Raw genomic sequence first — 25382 nt, 5'->3', positions numbered from 1 at the left:
GTGTGGTAAGCTTAAGAGTCTCCAATTTTCAATCTCTCATTAAATAGAAATTGTCTAACTGGACCTTTACTTTGTTGAAGACAGAATTTCCACATTCTCAGCTGAATTCTCACAAAAAATAAACGGAGCACCCAAATTTTAAAAGGACATTCCAGTGGCCACAAATTAGTGATTATGCATGTACAAAGATGGAACATTATTTTCTGGTTTGGTTATTTAAAAAAAAAAAATCCAGTTTCTGAAGATCTATTTCTTTTTAATTCTGTTCATTTATATATTAATTTATATTAATTTATATATTAATATAATTTATATATTATATATAATATAATTTATATATTTATATAATATAATTTATATATTAAGACTCTTGCCCATTTAGGCCCCTGTTATTCTTTAATTCTTTGTGCTAAAATTCCTAAATGTTGGGACATACGTTTTCTTTCTTTTCGAGGGGCAGGAGGAGACAGGGTCTCACTATGAACTCTGGCTGGCTTCAGACTCTTTCTGTGTAGACCAGGCTGGCTTTGAACTCACAGAGAGCCACCTGCCCTGCCTTCTGGGTACGGGAATTAAAAGCATGCACCATCGTGCTTAGCTCTTACCTTTTAAAAAACAATGTATTTATAATGTCTTTATTTATTCTTTGAGAATTTCGTAGTCTACTTTGATTGTATTCTACCTTTCACTTATAACTGCATTGTCCACTGACGTCATCTTAGGATGTGAACTCTTGATTTCTGGTACTCAGTCCCATTTTATCAAGTACATTGAACCTTGACTTCTTTGGTTTGGAAACACCAGGTTTTCAGATAACGCTGCAGCGTTTCTTAGGACTTGGGTTTCCCTTTTATCTGGGTAAGGAGACTATACTTCATAACTGGTGAAGCTGTTCCCTTTAGCCTGGCCTTGGCTAAGTTGAGAAGGATGGAGCACAGGCCCGCGTGCTCTTGGAAAGCATCACAGGGCAATGATTCTTCTTAGCCTTAGTTAAACAAGCCACGGTTGCTGCATTATTATTCCTGTTTCCACAGTGATTTATGAGCAGTTACTACAAAAGGAATAGCTATATCAGTGTTCCATATTATAAACGCAATATAAATAGAGTTTTCAAGGAGTTTTTGAGACAAGCTAAATTCCTTCCTCTCAGATGATCTCTTGAACTAATTTAAACCAGAAATCAACTTTGATGTCTTTCAGGACATCTGAATGAAAGCTCCCCAAGGCACTTGTGTGTTTGACTTGATACACTAGGGGGATAAGGAGGAGAGTGAGGCATTTTATTACTTTTGCAATTTGTTTTTCTTTTAAGGAAAAGTTACTTTATTGGTGAAATGTCCCCTTGGCCATGAGTCAAGCTGAGAAGTGTTATGCTTCGGAGAGGAACTAACATCAGTTGGCTTGGTCTCTGTGTTGCAGGTTATTATTCCTTTATCTCAGAGCCCATAGCCACAGAGATGGCCACAGTTACTGTTCATCTCAGGGATGTGAAAGAGTCAAGATTCAGGCAGCCACAGACTCCAAAGACATCAGTAACTGCATGGCCAAAGCCTACCCACAGTATTACAAGAAGCCCTCGGCAGTCAAGCGCATGGCAGCCATGCTCACAGGGCGCTGCCCAGAGTGTGGCACCCACCAGGTAAGCAGTGTGGAGGAGGAGGGGGCCTTAGGGGAGAAGTCAGAGTCTCTTGTCTTGGCAGCAGGAGAACTTGACTTTGAAACATCTTCCTTGCAACTTTATAAAAACATGCTGACGCCTCTTGAATTTTCATCTGTTCTAGAATGTGTGGCTCATAAGAAGTAAAATGGTCCCTATTCATAGCAAAAAGTGTCTTTTCTCTTGATTAATTTACCTTGATTATGACTTATAGTTTAACATTAAAGATTATTAAATTTACTAAAACTATTTATTTCCTAGGTTTGGGATTCTGTCACAACAGTACTATTGGGTTTATATGTCTAAAAGTGTTATAAAATTGTTTTACTTATATATGCATGCATTTAATATTTTTGGAGACTGATCTCATCAAGAGAAGGACGGCCTTGAACTCCTGATCATCTGCCTTTACCTTTTGAGTGCTGGGACTATAGGCATGTGCCGCCATGCCCCGTAATTCTTTGTTTTATTTATAAGTAGTGTGAGATTCCAGCTTGTGTCAAAATGTACTTTCCTTTTTAAGGTGTAAGGTCACTATTTTGAAGCATATGCTATTATATCTTCTTGTAATTGAAAATTCGGACTGACTTTGGTTGGAAGTAAAAGTGTTTCCCTTGATATGCTCTTGCTTAGAGTATATTCCAGTTAGCCTGAAAAAATCAAAACAAAAAACAAAAAAACAAAAAAAAACCAAAAGGCAGTGGAAGTAAATTGCTAGAATTGCATTCAGGTGGGGTTCCAAAAAGTCAGACTGGCTCCGAAGTGAAAAAGAAATATAGAACCAATAACTACATGACATGCTTAGTCTTCAAGAGACAGATATAGGTGAAAGAAAAGATGATTGACACTGAGTTCTTGGGCCAGCATCCCCTGGGACCATGTCTGTTACTGGGAAATCCTGCTCTACTGCAGTGCTCCCCAGTTTGCGCTCCAGCCTGTGTCCAGCAACCTCCCCTAGCCTGGAGTGGTGCTGATGCTGCCCATATCTAGTGAGCAGTCTAAAAGAGCACAAGCTTTTAAAGAGTGTACACATGTGCGTGCACACACACACACACACACAGAAAAAGAGAGAGAGAGAGAGAGAGAGAGAGAGAGAGAGACAGAGAGAGAGACAGAGAGAGAGAGGGAGACAGACAAGGGGGGAGGGAGAGACAGAAGAAAAATCATTCTGGCTGTCAATGAAGAAAATGCATAAATGCATAGATCTTTGTGTAAGTGATTTGAGAAGACCAGATTTCCTCTTCCACTGCGTAAATCCAAGTTTCTCACCAGGAAGAGGGTGACAGTTATATGCTTCTCATAACGAACTTTGTTTTCTCTGTCATGTCCATGTTTTCATTAATTCTTGTGATCAATGAAAACAGTGATTTATTTTATGGCATGTTCATCTATATGTATCATATTTTTCCTTTCCCTAGGTAGTCCCCTCTGCTCTCCCATCACTCATGCATTTATATTTAAATTCAGGTTCTGCATATGAGTGAGAACTAGTGTTGTCTCCTCCTCCACCATCCCTTCTGTACCCCCTTAACTTGCCAGCCATCATCCACTGTGAACCCTCTTCCTTGTCCCCTCCATCATCCACTGTGAACCCTCTTCCTTTGTCGCCCATCATCCACTCTGTACCCCCTTCCCTTGTCCCCCATCATCTACTCTGAACCCCCTTCCCTTGTCCCCATCATCCACTCTGAACCCCCTTCCCTTGTCCCCCATCATCCACTCTGAACCCCATTCCCTTGTCCCCCATCATCCACTCTGAACCCTCTTCCTTTGTCCCCCATCATCCACTCTGTACCCCCTTCCCTTGTTCCCCATCATTCACTCTGAACCCCCTTCCCTTGTCCCCCATCATCCACTCTGAACCCCCTTCCCTTGTCCCCCATCATCCATTCTGTACCCCCTTCCCTTGTCCCCCATCATCCATTCTGTACCTCCTTCCCTTGTCCCCCATCATCTACTCTGAACCCCCTTCCCTTGTCCCCCATCATCCACTCTGTACCCCTTCCCTTGTCCCCCATCATCCACTCTGTACCCCTTTCCTTGTCCCCCATCATCCACTCTGAACCCCCCTCCCTTGTCCCCCATCATCCACTCTGTACCCCTTCCCTTGTCCCCCATCATCCACTCTGAACCCCCTTCCCTTGTCCCCCATCATCCACTCTGAACCCCCTTCCCTTGTCCCCCATCATCCACTCTGTACCCCTTCCCTTGTCCCCCACCATCCACTCTGAACCCCCCTCCCTTGTCCCCCATCATCCACTCTGTACCCCTTCCCTTGTCCCCCATCATCCACTCTGAACCCCCTTCCCTTGTCCCCCATCATCCACTCTGAACCCCCCTCCCTTGTCCCCATCATCCACTCTGAACCCCCTTCCCTTGTCCCCCATCATCCACTCTGTACCCCTTTCCTTGTCCCCCATCATCCACTCTGAACCCCCTTCCCTTGTCCCCCATCATCCACTCTGTACCTCCTTCCCTTGTCCCCCATCATCCACTCTGAACCCCCTTCCCTTGTCCCCCATCATCCACTCTGAACCCCCTTCCCTTGTCCCCCATCATCCACTCTGAACCCCCTTTCCTTGTCCCCCATCATCCACTCTGAACCCCCTTCCCTTGTCCCCATCATCCACTCTGTACCCCTTCCCTTGTCCCCCATCATCCACTCTGAACCCCCTTCCCTTGTCCCCGTCATCCACTCTGTACCCCCTTCCCTTGTCCCCCATCATCCACTCTGAACCCCCTTCCCTTGTCCCCCATCATCCACTCTGTACCCCTTTCCTTGTCCCCCATCATCCACTCTGAACCCCCTTCCCTTGTCCCCATCATCCACTCTGAACCCCCTTCCCTTGTCCCCCATCATCCACTCTGAACCCCCTTCCCTTGTCCCCATCATCCACTCTGTACCCCCTTCCCTTGTCCCCCATCATCCACTCTGTACCCCTTTCCTTGTCCCCCATCATCCACTCTGAACCCCCTTCCCTTGTCCCCATCATCCACTCTGAACCCCCTTCCCTTGTCCCCCATCATCCACTCTGAACCCCCTTCCCTTGTCCCCATCATCCACTCTGTACCCCCTTCCCTTGTCCCCATCATCCACTCTGTACCCCCTTCCCTTGTCCCCATCATCCACTCTGTACCCCTTCCCTTGTCCTCCATCATCCACTCTGAACCCCCTTCCCTTGTCCCCATCATCCACTCTGAACCCCCTTCCCTTGTCCCCGTCATCCACTCTGAACCCCATTCCCTTGTCCCCATCATCCACTCTGAACCCCCTTCCCTTGTCCCCATCATCCACTCTGAACCCCCTTCCCTTGTCCCCATCATCCACTCTGTACCCCCTTCCCTTGTCCCCATCATCCACTCTGTACCCCCTTCCCTTGTCCCCATCATCCACTCTGTACCCCTTCCCTTGTCCCCATCATCCACTCTGTACCCCCTTCCCTTGTCCCCATCATCCACTCTGTACCCCTTCCCTTGTCCTCCATCATCCACTCTGAACTGCCTTCTCCTCAATTATTCACTCTTTATCCCTTTTCCTTGCTCTTTTGTTTTGAGCCTGGGTCTCCATAATTCAAGCTGGCTTTGAAACTGAGGTCCTCCTGCCTCAGCCACCACATGCAGCTGGCAGGATTTTGATGTCAATTCACCGTCACCACCTCCCTCTCTCATATTTATTAATGATCTTTGCTCTCCCTGAAGCCAGACAACAAACAACAAACCCTGTGTGCATGAAGGGTGCTTGCCTGTGGGTATATGCGTGTAGATAAATTACCTGGCTCATGTAAAAAAAAAGTTTTTTTCTTTTCCATGCTTTGGATGTAGGGCCTTGAATATGCTATATATACATACTCTTATCATAATATGCACTGTGTCCCAGCCCCATGTAATATTTTCGCTTTTAGGGAATATTGGGGGTGGGAAACTGAATTCTAGCCAAGGGTTCAGAGTGCCCTTTATTACTGAATGAACTTGATAACTAACTTTTCAAAATGACTTGCTTATGCCTGGTGTCCTGGGCTTTTGTTTTTTTTAAACCAAACAGCTTCCTCTCCTACCTTTAGCTTTCTTAGTTACTATTCCATACACATCTAGAAGAATTCATTTAAAATATTATGGATGCCAGGTGTGGTGATATATGCCTGTAATCCTACATACTTGAGGCTAGAGGCAAGAGGATCTTAAGTTTGAGGCCAGTCTGCTTTACAGTAGATAAAACTCATCTCTTAAGGAAAACAGGAAGAAAGAAACAGCAAAGAAAGAAACTGCTGTGCAGCTGTAGAGCATTTGAAGTGTTTGGGAGCATCGTGTTTACTTGGAAATTTGAGAAAAGTATTATATCTCAGAGGCAAACACATGTGTCTTAGAAGTAATTAGAAAAATTCACAAAACTCCATCCCAAACAAAGACTCAAAAGAAATATCCAACTTCCAAATGTTGCTTGTGTAGTGATGATTATTCCTGTGTGAAATTGTTGCTCATCTGCCTGGGAATTGTGAATGAGACACACTGGTCAGCGAGGTGGACTTTAGGGACCAAAAGTAAATTGGAGGGGAGGAGGGGGAGGGGAGCATCAGAGAAAGCAGAGAGGCAGCAAAGAACCGGAAGTACCTGGGAAGTAGAGGACTACCCTGACTGCCGGAGGGGATAGAGCAGAGGGAAATGGGGCCCTGCCTGTAGCGACTGATCTATTTGTGAAGCACTTTGAAGACACTCCTGAGAGGGGCTGAGGCCTGGCCATCTTCAGGACACTAGAAGTTGGTCAACAGTATAATATAATATAATATAGTGTAGTATAGTATAGTGTAGTATAGTGTAGTGTAGTGTAGTATAGTGTAATATAGTATAGTATAGTGTAGTGTAGTATAGTATAGTGTAGTGTAATATAGTATAGTATAGTGTAGTGTAATATAGTATAGTATAGTATAGTGTAGTGTAGTATAGTGTAGTATAGTGTAGTATAGTATAGTGTAGTGTAGTATAGTATAGTATAGTATAGTATAGTATAGTATAATATAGTGTAGTATAGTGTAGTATAGTATAGTGTAGTGTAGTGTAATATAGTATAGTATAGTATAGTGTAGTGTAGTATAGTATAGGCATCCCTTGGCCCTAGATTGGTGAGCCCCAGTTTATGATGATTGTTCTAAAAAAGATCTTTTAAAAAGATGTGTCCCAGGGCTGAAGAGATGCCTCAGCTGTTAAGAGCACTTTCCCCCAACTCCCCAGAAACCAAGAGGCATATACCCCTTGTATTCCATGCATGAGAAAGAATTCCAGCTCATGAAGTGGGTGTAAAAAGTTCAGATAAAGAAATGTTTTGAGGGACCTGTGGCACATGGGTTCAGCTGCCTTTAAAGATGCAGTGGTGTCTTCTTGTCTAGACGGTGTTCAGCAGTGACCCTCACAAGAGCTACCTCCCTGTACGATTCCAGTCACCCGGTAAAGCAGAAACTCAGCGTGGAGAGCCATCTGTTATTTCCGTAAGTATGGTCTTTTGGGGGTTGCTGTAACAAAATGCCACAGACTCGGTAATTTAGAAGCAACAAAACTTAACTGCTCACAGTTTTAGAGCTGGGAAATCCGAGATCAAGGCAGTAGTAGAAATAATGTCTAGGGAGGGCTAGCTTGCTGGCTCATAGATTGCACCTCTGCTCTGTCCCGACTTCTCTTGAGTGTAGCTTACAAGGGCCTCCCCCTCATCCTGCAAAGGCTCAGTCCACCTCCTAGTGCCTAGTGGGGATTAGAATCTCAAGATACGAACTTGTGGGAGTACAGCTATGGAACCATAACATCACTTCTTGGCTTTTTGGCTACCCCATGCCTGTGAACTGCTATAGCTTATAGCTTTCATCTTTAATCCTAGTGACATATATTATTTCTGGGACCAGACATGGGTTCGTCATCCCATTTGATTTGCTGGTGGCAGGAATGCAGCTGAGGTATAAATGCCTCTTAAACGGTTGTGTTTTAGAGATATGGTTTTTCAAGTGGGTTGTTTACTCTTAAGCTAATGTTAAAATCTTTGTTTACATTATTTTTCATTCACCATTCACAGGAAAGGCATCTTTACTTAGAGAATAATTCTCACATTTCACTAAATATGGAGAAAACCATATTTAATCTTATTTTGGGAATTAAAAAAACTCCCAGGCTGTTTTAAGAAATGAGGATTGATGGCTTCTAAATTCCTTTGGCCTTTTCTTTGATGGTTATCTGCTTCTTTTAAGAATGTAGTAAAGAAAGTGTAAGCACAGAGCATTGTCTTTTCTGAGGGTGTCAACGGAAGTACAGATGTGAGTTACAGGATCCACAGTAGAGCTTGGGCTTATAGCCTAGTTAGCAGCAAGGAACTAGGACTCAGGTGGGGGTCTGTCCATAGTCAGGCTGGTCTGGGGCCTCTGTGTAAGCAACTCTTTGCTAATGGGTGCCCAGCCAGCCAGCCATCTGACAGTCTCCTGGGTTCTCTGTAGGAGTTCAGTTTGTGACGGCAATGAGTAATATAATCACAAGTCTATATGAGTGTGAACAAAATTAGATTTACACTCACTCCACTTTTTTAAGCTAATAAGATATATGTAATGTGAAAGTTCCTACCTTACCCGGTTTGATATCTGGTTATATGAAGTGTATTCATAATGGGCTGCTGTCAACCACAACCTAGCTTTGATTTCCAGTGTTCCTTACCAACTTCTGTTGGCATATTTATCTCCATAACTTTCACGTCACAACCTACTTCTGAGGCCTTGGCACTGTGTTAGTCCCTTTTGAAAGCTTCTTTCTCTCTCCTTTCATTGACAAGTGTTTTGGGATCTCTCTCTCTCTCTCTCTCTCTCTCTCTCTCTCTCTCTCTCTCTCTCTGTGTGTGTGTGTGTGTGTGTGTGTGTGTAGGGAGGACCCTGCTTTTTTAAAGCACAGTTTGAATTACTGAAAATCATTATAGATTTTCCTATCTCATGAAGTGTAAATATACTGAAATTTATAAATAGTGGATCATGTCTAATTTCTTTCACATGAAAAATTCACTTTAATGGGTAGATAAGATGGCTCAGTGACTAAAGGTGCTTGCCACCAAATCTAACTACCAGAGTTCAATCCCTGGGACCCACATAGTAAAAGGAGGAAACTGACTCCTGTAAGTTGTTCTCTGACTTCCAACAAGCCCCTACGCCTGCCCCAACACATACAGATAAAATGTAATTACCTCAGGAATTTGCTGAGCTATTTCCTAAGTTAGATCAATTTAAACATAGCTAAACAAGTCATTTTGAGTTCTTATGAACTCAAACTTAGCTCCTGAGTAAAGTTATAAATAATATTCCATGGGTTAGAAATAACATCTCAGGATAGACAGGCAGAGTGAGGCCAGTTGGCCGAGCCCTTGTTGGCTGTCAATGTGGTATGATTTAATAGACAGAAGCAGTCTGTGGTTAGTATGTAGACATTTTTGTTTGGTCCTGTCTTCTTCCACTGAGAAATGAATATTTGGTAATTCTGGATTTCTTCATTAAGTTTATTACATTATCTTTTTTTGTTTGTTTGTTTTTTGGGTCAAGGTTTTCATTAGTAGCTCAGGCTGGCCTTCGATCCTTCTGCCTCAGTACCCTGAGTGCTGAGATTGCAAGCATGTGCCTTCCTGCCCCCGCTTGGCATTCCTCTTTCTTAACAAGATCACAGATCGTGACTTAGGGAAAGTTTTTGTGAAACAATATGATCCCGTCAGTGGAAAGGAGAGGAAGGTCAACATTGCCACCAGAGGTCTCACAGGCTTCTCTCAGCAAAGCTGGATCCTTGGCTCCTGTAGAAAAGAATTTCAGGACAGGAGCCAAAATTAATGGATTTGTAAATTAGTTACCTTTCTGGTGCTGTGAAGAAATACCATGGCCAAAGCAACTTAGAGAAGAGTTTATTGGAGCCCACAGTTTAAAAGGGTTGGAGTCCATGACCATCATGGCAGGGAACATGGCATGGTAGCAGACAGGCAGCCATGGCGCTGGAGTGCCAGCTGAGGGGACACGTCTTTAGACAACAACCAAAAGGAAAAGTTCATTGGTAATGGCATAGGCTTTTAAAACCTCAAGCCCACCCCCAAGTGACAGACCTCCTCCAACAAGGCCATCTCCTAATCCTTACCAAAGAACTCTGCCAACTGTGGGCCAAGCATCCAGATATATGATGCTATTGGAGCCGTGCTTGTTCAAAGCAGCGTATAGTGGTAGGGGAGAATCTGTGTCTTAGAGGTAAGAGTGAGCGCAGGAAAGCGAGGGAGGGGGGAGGAGGGAGGAGGGTGGAGAGAACAAACTGAAAAGGAGAGGACACAGCCCGAGACGTTGTAACTTTCTCAGGAGGGTTGTGCTTCGGCATCTGCAATGGGATTTTTTTTTTCAGTTTTATGGATTTCTTACAACTTTCTAACTTTGCTCCAAAAATATCATTTGTGGCAGTGTTCAAAGATTAAACATAAAAGCAGAAGGAAACATACAAGTTGGCATTTTTAATTCTTTTTGCAAATGAACCTGTAAGGAGGTATCATGAGGTACATTTTGAGTGGTTAGGTTTGGTAGGGTGCTGACATGGCAAAATTCAAGGTCACATAACACTGTGACCCTAAGTAACTGTGACTTGTTTTCTTTAACTTCTTTAAGATATCTTTAAGGAAGATAATGCTATCTTAGTGAGAAATTTTGATTTGTCAATTGTTTTTGCAGTGTCTTGACTCAGCCAGATTCCAGTGCAGAGATGGGGGGGGGGTTTGGGGGGGTGGGGTAGGAAGGGTGGGAGGTGTCTTTCTCTTTCCAAGGTTCCTCTGTCCCCTGCCATTCTGTTTTGCCTCAGTAGCTTAGGTGTTACTAAAAGTCCCATGTTGCCATTTTGATTTGAGAAGAGAGCTGTATTTAGAGGAGAAAGAATGCACTCAGTGGATTTGGTGTTCTGGACCAGATGCTGATGGGGGCTTCCACAGGTTATGTGTTGTGTGTGATGCACGCCAGCACCTGGGCTCACACTTCCAGGCCCCTGACCTTAGTGATGTCACAAGATCTCATGGCTGAGATCTGAACACTTAGAGTCCCCCTCGCAGCTGAGTGGGGCTACCCTGTCTTGCTTAGAGTATACTACCTGGCTAGCAAGGATCACTGAGGGTAGACTTTATCCAGGTTCTTAACCTTTTTCCATTCATACCCTCCTTTTTGTAGAGGAATTAAAAAAAAATCTTGGGCATATAAGTATATATAATACCTACACAAACCAAACACTTGCTCCTGACAAACTATAAAGAAATGTATTTCAAAGCAATTCTTTGGTTTGCATGTAATTTTACTAAGTATTGTTAAAGATTAAAGTGAATTTGAATAGTAAGATGGATGTGTTAGCTCATTTTCACATAAAAGAATTAAAATTTGGCTGCGTCTCTGATACTTTAAAACACAGAAAATCTTCAGTGGTTTTTGGCGTTTACCCGTATTTTGACATTATAATCATCAATGCTGAGAATTCAACTTCACATAAATACATAGTATAAAATGGCAAAAGGATTTTTAGTGACATTTTAGAAATTATTGGGAATTCTGTCCTAATACCAGGTCAAAATTTATTTGCTAATAAAAAAAATGAATTATAGGTCAGCATCTTAAATTTGGGGACGGGGACGGTGGGCCTGCACAAACTGCTGCACCAACCAAGGACGATGCATGCAGTAAACATAGACGCCCTGCTCATCCCTAGCCAATGGGCAGCGCATTCTGCACTGTTGAAGGGGAGCAGAGACTGCCTCTGACATGAACCCTGGTGGCCCTGATTTGATCATTTCCTTGTGGTGGGGAGGCCCAGAGGAACACAGAGGAAGGGGAAGCAAGCTATGAGGTTGAGACTTGTGGGGGACGAGGTCTCCTTCTGTCAGAGGTCTAGGGGAGGGGACTAGGGCTGAAGAAGGAGGGAGGGTGGGAATGGGAAGATACAAGTGAGGGGATAACAATCAGGATGTAATTTGAATAAATTATAACGAAGTAAAAATAAAGTCCAAATTTTAAAAAAAATCAAGCATTCTAACACAATACATCCCAAAGATATACCAAGTCGGTACTTACATGCAGAGGATTGATGGTAGGAAAATAGTAAAGGTTTTTCGTTTCTTTGAGTCAACCATTCTTCTTCTATCTGAGCAGAGAACTTTGAGCATTTATTATACCTTAGATAGTAGCATAGAGCATCCTTGACTCAGCTGAGTGTTTGAAGTAGCATTTGAGGAAACTATGGGTGAGAGCGTGTGCAGTGTACGAGTACACATGTGTGTTCAGAACCAAGGCTCTAGTCAGGTCACATGGTGCAGCATGGCTGAGCCCAGCCAGAAATACCCTAGATGCATTACATGTTTTACTTTTGAATGGAGTTTTGTTATTTGTGCACCCAGAAACCTTTCAATTATAGGACTCTACATGCGGTTATGGTCGACAGTTGTAGTAGCTGAAATCTAGAGGACAAAAGGTACCATTTTGGACATTTCAGGGAGGCAGTAAAACATGATAAAATTTGAATCCTGGGTTTAGAAGGACGAAAATTCAGCCCTCCCAGGAGTGTTTCTGGAATGGAGATGACAACGTAAGATATTTTTGTATTCTCAGGTCAATGGTACCGACTTCACCTTCCGGAGTGCAGGGGCCCTTCTCCTCGTTGTGGATGCCTGCAGTGTTCCCTTCCGGTTGACGGACAAACAGACGTTCCTTTCTGCAGATGTCAGTCACATGGAAGAGTATTTAAAGGCTAGCATCCCTCCAAGGTAGGTCAAGCTTGCCTTGCCCACCTTAAGATGTGACTCCACCACCATGGCATGTGCCTATTACTCTGTTTTCTCTGTGAGCATTCCAGGCTCCGTGAGGTATTCTTTCATACCTCAGGCTGGCGGAGCTTGGATGCTAGAATTTCCAGCTGATAAGAATGCTCCTGAGAAGAGAAAACCTCATTGCTTGGAGATTACCAGTGCTGCTTTTAAGAATTAAGTTACCTACTTCCCACCTAGCCAGCTCAGAAGGGTTAGAGTTTGGTTTTGTTTGGTTTTGATTTTTTTGAGACAGGGTTTCTCTGTGTAGCCCTGGCTGTCCTAGACTCGCTTTGTAGACCAGGCTGGCCTCGAACTCACAGTGATCCACCTCCGTCTGCCTCCCAAGTGCTGGGATTGAAGGCACGCGCCACCACGTTTTGATGTAATTTTTCTGGCAGTTTCTTCAGTGATCTTTGGTCTCACTGATGGACCCTCACGAAGCACTGTACAGTGCCGAGGATTCAGGGTGTCATCTTCTGGATCACCTAGGATCTGGAACAGAGTAACCTGATTTTTAAGTGGTTGTATGTCCTCGCTCTCTTTTAAGAGCAGGACCTGGTTTTTGTTGCTGTCTTTCTGGGTTGACCAGATTATGTGTGAGGACAGGGAGATGAATTCCAGATCCTTGCTGCTCTCTGGTGGATGTTAAGTACAGCTGTTAATGAAAAGAGCGTAAGCTTTCTATGAAGCAAGACTCACCTGGATTCCCATTGATCTGATGCTGTATGTGGCCTGCAGCACTACCCCCCACCCCAATAAGTCTCATCAAGTCTTTGGATTATTTTGGTGCAACCTCTGCGTGCATGTGTTCATAATATTTGTTTATGTGTTTTGGGGGGGATATAGTGTGTGTGGAGGGGTCACTGCCCAGTATCCACATAGGCTTGGTTTGCACTCCCCCTCCCCCTACAGATACCCAAGTCTGCGGACGCCATATCCCTTGTTTAAGATGGTGTAATATTTGTATTTAAGCTTCATAGTCTTTCTGTACAGTCTAAGTCATCTATATAATGGCAAGATCCATGTAAGTGCCATTCAGATACTTGTTACATTGTTTTGTTTAGGGAATGGTGATGAGGGAAGAAGTCTGTTTGTATCCAAAACATGGGCAGGAAACCTTCTCCCCCTCCCCCCCCCCCCATTTTTCATTATGTTTACTTTGTATATAATGGGAATATGGGTCCATGCATGCCAAGGTACACACATAGAGACCAGAGAATATCTTGCAGGATTGTTCTCTTTCCACCATGTGGGTTCTAGGAATCGAACCCAGGCTTTTAGACTTGCATGGCATGCACCTTTATCCACTGAGCCATATGGGTGGTGCTTTTCCCCAGATAGCTCTGATGGGTGACTTGTTGAATTTATTTGTTTTTTGTTTTTTATTTTATTTTATTTTATTAATTTATTCATATTACATCTCAATGGTTATCCCCTCCCTTGCATCCTCCCATTCCTCCCTCCCTCCCATTTTCCTCTTACTCCCCTCCCCTATGACTGTGACTGAGTTTATGTCTGCAGAACCAGCAGATAAGAGGAATGGCTGTAGGTCCCTCTTGCGCATCAGCATAAAATTTTAGAGGATTCCTTTCTGAGATTCTTTAAGGATTTGTCTTAACCAATATACTCACTTTTCCTCCAACAACCCAGGATATAAATCTCACCATAAATATTAGAAAGCATAGGTTTGCAAGGTACCCCAGACACTGAAGATTTAAAAGCAGCTGCCTAAGAAGAGACTTTTGGAGTACGCTACTTATCCGCCTGGCTGTGGTCATATTACTGTCTAGCTTGCAGAAGCTTATGCGTTGGACCCCAGCATCGCTATGCATATACACTGCCTTTTAATTCAATGTTGAGAAGTTACAGGGCCGGGGCCAGGGTTGGTGGGATATGCTTATAATCTCAGCATTCAGGAGGTAAAGACAGGAGGACCACCATGTTCCAGCCAGTCAGGGCCAAAAAAACCAAAAAACAAAAAACAAAAACCTACACACAAAGAAACTGAAGTTACAGTGCAACAGGACTTGACTTCTTGAGAGCTTGTTGGTGGGCTGCTTTGGGTGTGTGTATTAAGGGCTTTTCTGGACTGGCCTGATAATTCCATCCTATGAAGAAGTTCAGATCTGTAGCACTGCTGTTTCCCATCCTCTGTAGTAATTCTGTGTCCAGTCTCCACTGCTTAAGGAAGACTACAACCAAGAGCCTGCACCATAGTTGCATTCTTAAGCACTTGTCAGATCCCACATCTATACTGCTAATGCAGTTGCAGCCAGGGTTCAAAGGAGGGATTCTTTTCTGAATGGAAATTAATACTGTAAGATGCCCCTTAACTAAATTAAATCATAAAGGCAGCACATTTTCCATAAGTGAGAGTAAACAGCTTGCTCTCATGTTGTACTTGGCAGCTGGTGCTACAGTACACTTCCAAGAGTGGTAAGCTCTTTTGAAAGAAATTATACCAATACCAAGAGCTTGTTGGTCAGATACCAAAATAACCCTTGAAGCCATAGCAACCATACTAGGAAGAAAGCAGGAATCTACAAACATCTCTGAGTATTGTGTTGAATTACTGTACATTGAGGATGAGGTTTTTTTTTTTAATATTTTATTTTACTATTTTATTTGTATGTGTGTACTTGGTGCCTGCAGAGACCAGAAGAGGGCATCAGATCCATTAGAACCTGAGTTCCAAGTAATTGTGAGCTGCCATGTAGGTACTGGGAATCCAACCCTGGTCCTGTGATGGAACAACTGCTCTGACCTGCTAAGGGCTCTCAGCAGCCCTAAAGATGACAATTAAACAACAACAAAAAAAGAGAGAAACGAATATTTTTTTTAAAAAAAACCAACACTTTTTTAAACCATGGAGAATGGCTTGTGTTTGTTTTTATTTCTTTTGGAGCTCTGGAGAGTGAGTCCAGGGCTTCCCTGTGCTAGGCCAACACTGAGCCGCTGAGCTGCGCTCCAGCTCTTATCTTTTCCTTTAAATTTGTGTTACTAATAGAGGTAATGACACATAGAGTAATAAAGCACCCGAGAGAAACCGAACCCCCTCCTCTGAACAGACCGATGCGCGAAGGCTGGGTTCCAGCCTGTCCTCATGCCCACGTGACTCTTGTTTTCCACACCTTTGGGTTTCCCTGGTATACCAATCTTCTAAGAATGTTAGGAGTTCCCTTTACATCAAGGAGTTGGGACTTGTGTCAGCAGGGGTGAAAAATGTTCGGCCTGTTTTCCTTTCTAAATTTGCTTTTATGTAAGGACTGTCCTTAGTCCACAAAGATCCTCAGTAAGTGCATGCTGAATGGCACTGGTTCTGATCTTCTAACCTTGACCCTCCAGGTCAATTGTTCTGTTGAGCACAAGAGGAGAAATGAAGCAGATGAACATCTCGGATTCATTAGCACTTCTGGGCTTGGCCAAACCAGCACATCTTTATAGCAAAGGTTTGTATTTGCAGCATCCTGTGGCGTTCTGGTGCTGCTGCAGTGAATGTATTTTTATGGTGGTGTTGGTGTGCTAGAGTGCTCTCATGAGCTCTTCCCAGAGGGAGCATCATTCAAGCAATTTCTTCATAAAGGACTGTGTCAGGGGAAGTGTGTTGGGATGTGGCTTGCCATTTGGGTAGCAAGAGTTCATTGCTGGTGATGAGGAAGTACTGATCTATCTATCTATCTATCTATCTATCTATCTATCTATCTATCTATCTATCTATCTATCTATCTATCTATCTATCTATCATCTGTCTAAACCAGTCTTTGTGTTGCTCAACTCTGACTCCCCTCTCTCACTATCTTGTTGGAACTATTAGCTGTACACTTCAACTTCTCCCCCTCTCTCTCTTTTTATAGGAAATATTGTATTTTTGGGATTCAGCGGAAACTTTAAGCCATCATGGACTAAGCTGTTCACCAGTCCTCCTGAGCAGGGCCTCGGGGTGCTCGAGCAGTACCTCCCTTTGCACATGGAGGACTATGGATGCTCCAGGGCCAGCAGTGTCCACAGAAGAGACCTGGAACTGTTACAGCAGGCTTTGAAAGTGCAGTAGAGACGTGACTGTAATTTAAGTGCTGGGAAAGGAAAAAAAATGTGAACTAACTTATTTTAATTTATGGCATTTTAAGGCGACACTGTTAACCTGATGGAACCATTTTCCTGTTTGATACAAAAGGGAGAGAGAGAAAGAACTCAACGCAGTGGCTTGAGTGCCAGCTCGTGCACCTTGGCATTGCACAGATGGTGAAGAACACTTTGTCTTCATGAGGCTGTTCAGTTCCCAGAGCGGCACTCTTGCTCTTTGCATTGATAAGCCCATCAGCGGTGCTTTGCTTTTTGCATAGTGGGGTGCAGGGAGGCCTTCAAAAGCTCCTTGAGCTCCCTAGAGGCCTGGCTGCTGTAGCATTTTGGATATTTGGAGTTAAATGCTCAGTCGTACAACCAGCTCCAGTGGCTGACCTGTTCAGTGATGCCTGGGCCTCATGTCTGGATAGCCTGGGAAGCGTTTTTATGTGATGCTGGATACTGTTGTTTTACGTGGCAACTCAGGCCCAGCACATGCCCTTCTTGCCTGGACATGTGCTCTTTTTATTTACTTGTATATTGATTACTTTTGAGGGTTCACCTTTTAAAGAGGGAACCATATTGGGACAAAAGGGCTTTTGAAATCTTTTTTGATCTGTGACCATTGAGCAAAACAAAACAAAGCAAAAACTGTTACTTGCACCCAGGTCTAAAGTTGGTGGGACCTTTTCACAGCTTTAATCTTTAACCTGTCGTGACTGTATATTTGTATTTAAAATGCAGAGCTGGACTGAATTACTTTTCTTTAAAAGAAGCAAGCCACTTTCCAAAGTAAACTCATGTCATTTTAACTTGCAAAGGCAGGTGTGGTGGTGGCGTTACACCTTTAACCCCAGCATATCAGAAGCAGGTGGATCTCTGGTAGTTCGAGGCCAGCCTGGTCTACGTAGTGAGTTTCAGGCCAGCCATACCTATGTAGAGAAACCCTGTCTTAAACAAAACAAACAAAACAAAGCAAGAAAGACAGAAATCACCCCGTCCAAAAAAAAAAAAAATTAACTTGCAAATGGAAACCTGTTCTTGGTTTTGATCTTGTGCCTGTGTTTTGATGTTGTTTTGGTGTGTGATTTTTTTTTTTTTAAAGCTTCTCTGCTCATTGTCCTACCAGAAAATCCCAGAGAGCTTACTGCTTGCTACTCCATAAATCCAACGGGAGGGAGATGCCCTTATAGGCCAGATTCACGGAGACCACAAACATGAACTTCTTTGTAGCCTTTAAAAGAAGGAGTCTCTCTTAGTGAATGTAGTTGTCAAAGACAAGAAGAAAGGATGCTATGACGCCCAGTGCCCCCTTCTGTTGGCCTTTTTCTCCAGCCAGTGGGGACACGTGGCAAAGGAGGCTGGCTCTGCAGGCAAGAGGGAAGATGCATCGGAATGCTATAGGCTGAGTGGCCAAGCAAATCCGGGCCAACCTTGGCGATGGATACTGACAACGTCATCTTCCCTGTGGAGGGCTGAGGCTGATGCTTGTACTTTGTGTCCAGGAGGCATTCTAGAACAGCTCTGTGACTTGTGTGACTTTACAGAACATGCTACCTCAAAGTGCTGTGACAAAACATGCCAACTCTAAGTGCTCACAGGACACATGTCTTAATCACAGGATGGGCATGTGTCTTAGTCGAAATCTGGTTATTTGGTGTTTTTTGTTTTGTTTTGTTTTGTTTTTGTTGGTTTTTTTTTTTTGGATTTTTTTTTTTTTTTTTTTTTTTTTTTTTTTTTTGGTTTGTTTGTTTGGTTTGGTTTGGTTTTCTTTCTTACCTATTAAATGTATTTAGTGGGTCATGGTTCCTGAAGGTGATTGAATTGATTGTGTGTGGGGATGTGTGTTGTGACTTAAATATATTTGATGTGTGATTTCTTAGAATTCTGTTGTTTTTGTTTTTAATATTTGGAGAGGGTATGCAAGTGTCAAGGCGCTCATTTTCTCTGATTTATGTACTAATAATCAGTGCCTAAGTTAAGTAAATAAAAATACGTGTGCATGTATTTTGTATATTTGTGTTTGTGACTCTCAGGGGTTGTTGAAATCTGATTCCAGCTTTAAAGAAGTTATTGGCAGAAGTAAAGCAGATTTTGGAAGACTGCGTTGAAGGGCCAGAGAACAAGTTTTACCATGAAGAGGGGCCCAGCCTTGGCTGGATTTTAGAATCATGTGTGAACCTTTAAAAAATTCAGAGGTCTGAACCCCAGTGGCTTACTGGCAGATTGGAGTGACTTGCTTTGGGGTGTAGCTGGGGCATGAGAGGTTTTTTTTTTGTTGTTGTTGTTTTAGTTTTTTTTTTTTTTTTTTTTTAATTTAATACTTTAAGTTCTCTGGGTGATTCCAACATTCAGCCATGTTGGAAACACTGGACCTACAGAGGTTTGCAAAATTGTGATTAAAAACATCTTCATGTGTCTGTATGTTATTTTGAGATTCCCTATGTCACTCACAAGGTTCTCCATCCTAAAGGAAGTATTTTACTGCTGTTAATTTTTTTAAAGATTTATTATGTATACAATGTTCTGCCTGCACATATCCCCGCAGGCCGGAAGAGGACACCGGATCTCATTGTAGATGGTTGTGAGCCACCATGTGTTTGCTGGGAATTGAACTCAGGACCTTTGGAACAGTAGTCAGTGCTCTAAACCTCTGAGCCATCTCTCGAGCCCATTGCTGTTAATTTTTAAAGGGCCTTTTAAAAAGCAGCGTTCAGTGGCTTTCAGATACCAGCCGATGGGTAAAGGTCCTGCCTGTGAAGGCCCAGCTGAACCAGCGCTGCGTAGATTATTTTGAAAGGTGAAGAACGTGTTTCTGAGAAGACAAGGCACAGGTGCATGGCCTCATGGGGAGGCCTAAAAGGTGAGGTTTACACTCTGGGTGGAGGCAGGCTCAGGGCACCTGTCTTCTCCCACGGCACCACATCCCTCTCAGGTTTCTTTGTGTGGAGGAGGGGAGGGCACGCACGGCAGCCATGGGCGAGGGGCGAATGCTCCTGATGGCTGGGTTTCCATTCCTTAGCAGGTGAAGTGGTGTTGAGAGCAGGCGTTCCATGGGAGGGCACGCACTTCACCTCAGCGCACGCTCTCTTCTGCCAGATAGCCGCTCCCATCCCACTGAGAATACTTACCAGCTCTGTTCTGCAGAGCTGCACTTTGGCCTCTGCAATTCTTTTTATTCAGTGTTTTGAGGTGGGCTCTACTTTGTAGCCCAGGCTAGCCCTCTTGTTCAACATCTTCCCTCTTTGGCCTTCCGAGGACTGGAATTACCAGAGCCAACACCCAGCTTCTTGTACAGGCCAGGCCTCTGGAGCTTTGCTGAGGGTTCAGGTATGTTAGCCATGTTTAATAACCTGAGGAATTCTACAGCGAAGACCTTTAAGAGGGTTACAGATTGCATCATCACTGTTAACGGGGTAACACATTGTGTCATTTACTCTTAGTCTGATTTGGTGATGAGCCAAGTCAGGGCTGCTGCAAGTGGGAGTAGACATCCTGGGCTGGAGCTAGCCTGTGTTTTCTCTCCTCTTTCTCCTCTCCCTCCACCCTTATCTCTCCTCCCCCCCCCCCCCCCCCCCCCCCCGCTCCCTCTTCTTTCTCTTCCTTCCGTTTCCCCCTTACCATTTTTTTCCTTTGTCCCTATATGCTGGAGGTTGAATACAATAGGGCCAAAGCTCAAACTGCTGCTCTGGACCCCATGAAAAAAGTTCTGCAGAGTCCATCCCAGGTTTCTGTTACTCGTGGTTTGCTGGGTAGGTGAACTCAAGCCATTTGGAAAAGGCGGCTTTTTGCTTTTATTTAGCTTCAGCGTGAAAAAGCCAGCTGATTTAAAGACACTCACCTGGGGCCCAGCACACGCGTGCTTGTCATATGGTATAATTGGAGACTAGCTGACTGAACTTTGCTTTCTGAGTGGGCAGCTCTGCTCCAGAGGAGCTCCAAAAACATTAGCCACGTGAGGAAATGTTTGACCTGAAAATTCTGTGAGGGTTGGGAGGTATTCATGGATGACTTTTTAAAGAATTACCTTAAATAGACAAAATGGCTGTCACCTATAAGGAAAGTGACACATTTGGAGGTTACTTCCAGAAAAGGTCAGGAGGTATGATCATAATTTCATAATCAAAGTTACCAAACTGACCTGGTAGCTTCTCACTACAAGTTTGAGTTAATTGCACATGCAAGGTACATTATGAAGGTTTGCTATATCCGTGTATACGTTAGATACATGATCTGCTTAGGGCAAATACCATATCCTCCACTTGAAGATTCATCACTTATTATGGAGACTACATTCAAACTCACTACTTTGAAATACTTAATACAAAAATTGTTAATGGAGGAGTAAGTTCTGTTGCTCGGTGGCTCTGCTGAGAGCTAAGAATGGTTTTTAGTTTTTGTTATGTTAGGAAAAGGAAGACGTTATATTATGTGAAAATCATACACAAATTATGTTTCAGTGTCTGTAAATAAGGTCTAGTTGAGCTATCCAAGCTCACTCACCGCCATATTGACTACTGCTAAGTGGATGGTCCTTGGTAGTGTAGAAGGAGGCTTTGGCCTACAAGGACCCCAAATCCCTACCATTAAGCTCCTTACTGGAGAAGCTTGCTGAGTCTTGAACTTGGTGAAGGACCAACTGGTCAGGTTCCTTGTTACCTGTTCTTGGAACTTGTCAACGTTTACAGAACCTAAAAACTAGTAAGGAAAACAAACAAACAAACAAACAAACAACCCCCCCAAAAAACAGTAAGAGAGTCACATAAGGCATGGAAGACACAGGTCTTCCCTTCCCCCACCCCACTGGCATCTCTAGTCCGTGGCACCAGCCATGGCGTTGCATCACAGACTCTCCAGGTCTTGCTTAGGAAGGCTGCAGTTTGAAAACCCCATAAGACCTAGCGAGCCACTCATTTCTTCCCCACACTTCTACAGTAGAAACCCGTCCAACTACATTGGGAGTGATAGAACTCTGTCTTTCTATATTGTCTCCCACAGAGTTTGCATTGAGTGATTACTGCTAGGCAGATTTATGCATACCAGGACATGTGACAATCACCAAGGCAAACTTTATTTTTCTTATTTTTAAATTTTTTAAAATTATTTTTCCTTTTTACATACACATTTATATTATTACACATAAATAAAATAAACTACATACAGCACCTATCTTGGTGAGTCTAAATTCTGAATGGAAATCAGTAGCTATCATATCTCATCTCTATTAACTTAAAACATCTATCTAGACCTAAAAACATCTTAACCCCCTAAACAACAAAGCTTAATTGGAAGACTAAACTCTGGGGTCTTCAACTGCATCAGAGACTTCAGAAGGAATAAACTTACTTACCTGAGTGAACTGGAGGTACAGGTTAGCAGCTTCCAAAATAAAAAAAATGACAGAGACAGTTTACTGCCTGAACAGTCACCCAAAACTCTATAAGGTTGGAGCATCATCTTCAACCTTCTGTCCCAATATATCTGACAGACATATTTGTGATGCAGGAACTATTGAGGACTTGCTTATCCTGCCTTGGCAGAGTTTGGCCGTTTAATCTACCTGCATCTAAGCCTTGCTGTTTTTAGGCTGAATTCTGTCTGTGGCAGAAATGAGGACATTTTGTCCAGTGCCTTGTTTGCCACATTTGAAGCCATCTCCATAAGGAGATTCTTTGATGCTCACCATCCAGGTAGGTTGAGTGTTGCCAGAAATTACAAGCTAATTGTTAGTTGATCAAATCATGTTCATGTCAATTACTAATCTATTTATGTCATAAGAATATATATCCTAGATTTAACAGATAGATATGATTCTTTTTTTAAATATATTTTATTAATTTATTCATATTACATCTCAATTATTATCCCATCCCTTGTAGCCTCCCATTCCTCCCTCCCTCCCATTTTCCCCTTACTCCCTTCCCCTATGACTGTGACTGAGGGGGACCTCTTCCCCTGTATATGCTCATAGGGTATCAAGTCTCTTCTTGGTAGCCTGCTATCCTTCCTTTGAGTGCCACTAGGCCTCCCCATCCAGGGGACGTGGTCAAATATGGGACACCAGAGTTCGTGTGAAAGTCATAACCCACTCTCCACTCAACTGTGAAGAATGTCCTGTCCATTGGGTAGATCTGGGTAGGGGTTCGAGGTTTACTGCACCTATTGTCCTTGGCTGGTGCCATAGTTTGAGCAGGACCCCTGGGCCCAGATCCGCCTATCATAATGTTCTTCTTGTAGGTTTCTAGGACCCTCTGGATCCTTCTATTTCCCCATTTTCCCATGCTTCTCTCACCTAGAGTGCCAATAGGATGTCCTCCCCTCTGTCCCACTTCCCTGATAAGTAAAGACATTCATGGGACATGCCCCTTGGGCTAGTGTGCAGATATAAGTTAGTATATACCATTTGACTCTTTCTGTTTCTGGGTTAACTCACTCATTATGATCATTTCTAGTTCAATCCATTTGTCCACAAATTTCGGGAATTCCTTGTTTTTAAGAGCTGAGTAGTATTCCATAGTGTAAATGTACCACAGATTCTTTATCCATTTCTTCTACTGAAGGACACTTAGGCTGTTTCCAAGTTCTGGCTATTATGAATAAGGCTGCTATGAACATGGTTGAGCAAATGTTCTTGTTGTGTGCTGGAGCATCTTCTGGGTATATCCCAAGGAGTGGAATAGCTTCTATAAACAATAGATAAGGTCTTCAAAAGCCTCAGAGACCTACAGAATATGGCATTTAAAGATCTTTTTATTATTTTAAAGATTATTTGACAAGGAAAACTTTTATATGAAGCCCATGAGCAGTTTCCCTTTTCCCTTAAAGATGTCTGAAACTCTCACTGTTAAAATGACTTCTTTGACTGTGGTTATTCCTACTTAGAAAGCTTAGGCATCCTTTGGATTTTGCAATTCTTTTCTAGTTTTTCTAAGGATTTGAAAGAAAAATATGCAGTTAGCTATGATTAGACTGCAGAATAACAGCACAAGTGTCCTGGCTTTGGAAATAGAATTATTTTCTATGTTAAATGCAGATGTGTTGTCTTAAGGTAGACAGTCAAATACAAGCATTTGCTTTGTAAGATAACACCTTTTACTGCATGAACATAATGGAAGTTGGCATCAGGTGATTGGTTGGACATGGGAATAAAAAAAAAATTGATTTCTTGTCAAGTGAAAGGGTGAGCTCTTGGATAGGTGTGCTTAGTGTCTCTTCTCCCATTGGCTCATGAGCCCCTACTTGCTGGAGGAAGCAGCTAGGCCAAGAAGGATTTTGAAAGAGGAGGCGTCCCAGAAGGTTAGGAGCATCAGTAGCTTTCCACATGGGAAAGAGAAGAAAGTTCTGATTAAAAAGGCCAGCAGAAGACAAATCTTGTTGATTCCTTCAAAAATGTGTGTGTGTGTGTGTGTGTGTGTGTGTGTGTGTGTGTGTGTGTATTTATATCTATACGCACATATGTGGATATACTTTTTATATATAATTTTTATATAAACATTTTATAAAAAATACATATATACACAGACACATACACACTGTGTACACACACCTACATATGCACACATATACACATTCATATGTATACTTTTTTCTTTTTTCTTTTTTTTTCTTTTTGGTTTTTTGAGACAGACTTTCTCTGTGTAGCCTTGGCCATCCTGGACTCACTTTGTAGACCAGGCTGGCCTCGAACGCACAGTGATCCACCTGCCTCTGCCTCCCGAGTGCTGGGATTAAAGGTGTGCGCCACCACGCCCGGCTTTCATATGTATACTTTTGAAGCCAATTTAAGGCAGATTTTAGCAGTTAAGGGCTGGAGGCAGTGAAATGCTTGCTAGTTATTTGCTACAGATGTGATGGGTGTTTTGGTGAGCAACTTAGAACTGATGCCAGTGAAGGCATTTAGTGATTGTTACTGGGAGCAGCTTCCTACTTCTGATGGCTCAGCTTTCTCATCTGCCGAGCAGGACTTTAAACATGTTGTGTAATTATGGAAGGTATTAAGTGAAAATGGCCTTGGCTCACAGACAGCTGGCAATATGAAACACCTGGTGGGTTTCAGATACTTGTAAATTCTTTAGTATTATGTAACAGTGAAGACTGTGGACCTCAATTTTTAAACACGTTTGCAAGATGGTGGAGACACACTGACGCTGCGCTTACTGAGTGAGCTGCTGACCTTGTCATATTTGTATCTGGACGGCAGCACATGGAGTCACGCAGTACTTGCTTAAAGAACCGGTTTGAACACTCACGGGAGGATTGCGTTTGTGCTGGTTGTTGTGAGGGCACCACAGTTGAGGAACCCAGCTGTTACAGACCAGAGCTCTGAAATGTGGAAGTGACTCTTCTACATGCCAACATATATGGCTGTATCCATTCTACAGCTAGGCTGTATAATGTTCTGCTCTTGCTGTTCTTGTGAGGGGAAATGAGTCCAGTTAATAGTTTGTCTTTTCCAACACCTCCTTGGCCATAAAGCAGTGGTTTTCAACCTGTGAGTTGTGACCCCTTTGGTGTTGCTTTCACAGGAGTTGCTTAAGACCATTGGAAAATACAGATGTTTATGATTCATAACAGTAGCAAAATTAAAGTTATAAAGTAGCAACGGAAGTAGTTTTATGGTGGGGGTTACCACATCAGGAACTGCATTAAAGGTTTGCAGCATTAGGAAAGTTGAGAACCACAAAAGCAACCCATGGCTACTCATCTCAGCTTCTCAACCACCAGTGTTTTCTACCCAAGAGGGAAAATCCCTGCCATACAACAGAATGGTTTGGGCTAAGTTTTATACAATAAGCAGAAGCTAGATTGCAGACTCAGGGAGGAAGGCTGTTGGCAACAAACCTGTTCATG

General features: G+C 43.1%; 1 protein-coding gene across 5 annotated transcripts in view; it reads left to right on the top strand.

The window, feature by feature from the left end:
- Positions 1-18539, top strand: part of CEMIP2 (cell migration inducing hyaluronidase 2) — an 86315-nt gene extending 67776 nt beyond the window's left edge. For all 5 annotated transcript variants that reach the window (XM_084764374.1, XM_084764378.1, XM_084764375.1 and 2 more), the window contains 5 exons: positions 1420-1639; positions 7039-7137; positions 12274-12428; positions 15816-15919; positions 16325-18539. In XM_084764374.1, the coding sequence (XP_084620500.1) occupies positions 1420-1639; positions 7039-7137; positions 12274-12428; positions 15816-15919; positions 16325-16521 (775 nt within the window). In that variant the 3' untranslated portion in view covers positions 16522-18539. The remainder of the gene's footprint in view (positions 1-1419; positions 1640-7038; positions 7138-12273; positions 12429-15815; positions 15920-16324) is intronic.
- Positions 18540-25382: the final 6843 nt, after the last annotated feature.

This window comes from Acomys minous (genome assembly GCF_964271855.1).
Source record: "Acomys minous genome assembly, chromosome: 2".
Classification (NCBI taxonomy): domain Eukaryota; kingdom Metazoa; phylum Chordata; class Mammalia; order Rodentia; family Muridae; genus Acomys; species Acomys minous.
This window is presented reverse-complemented; position numbering and strand designations above follow the sequence as displayed.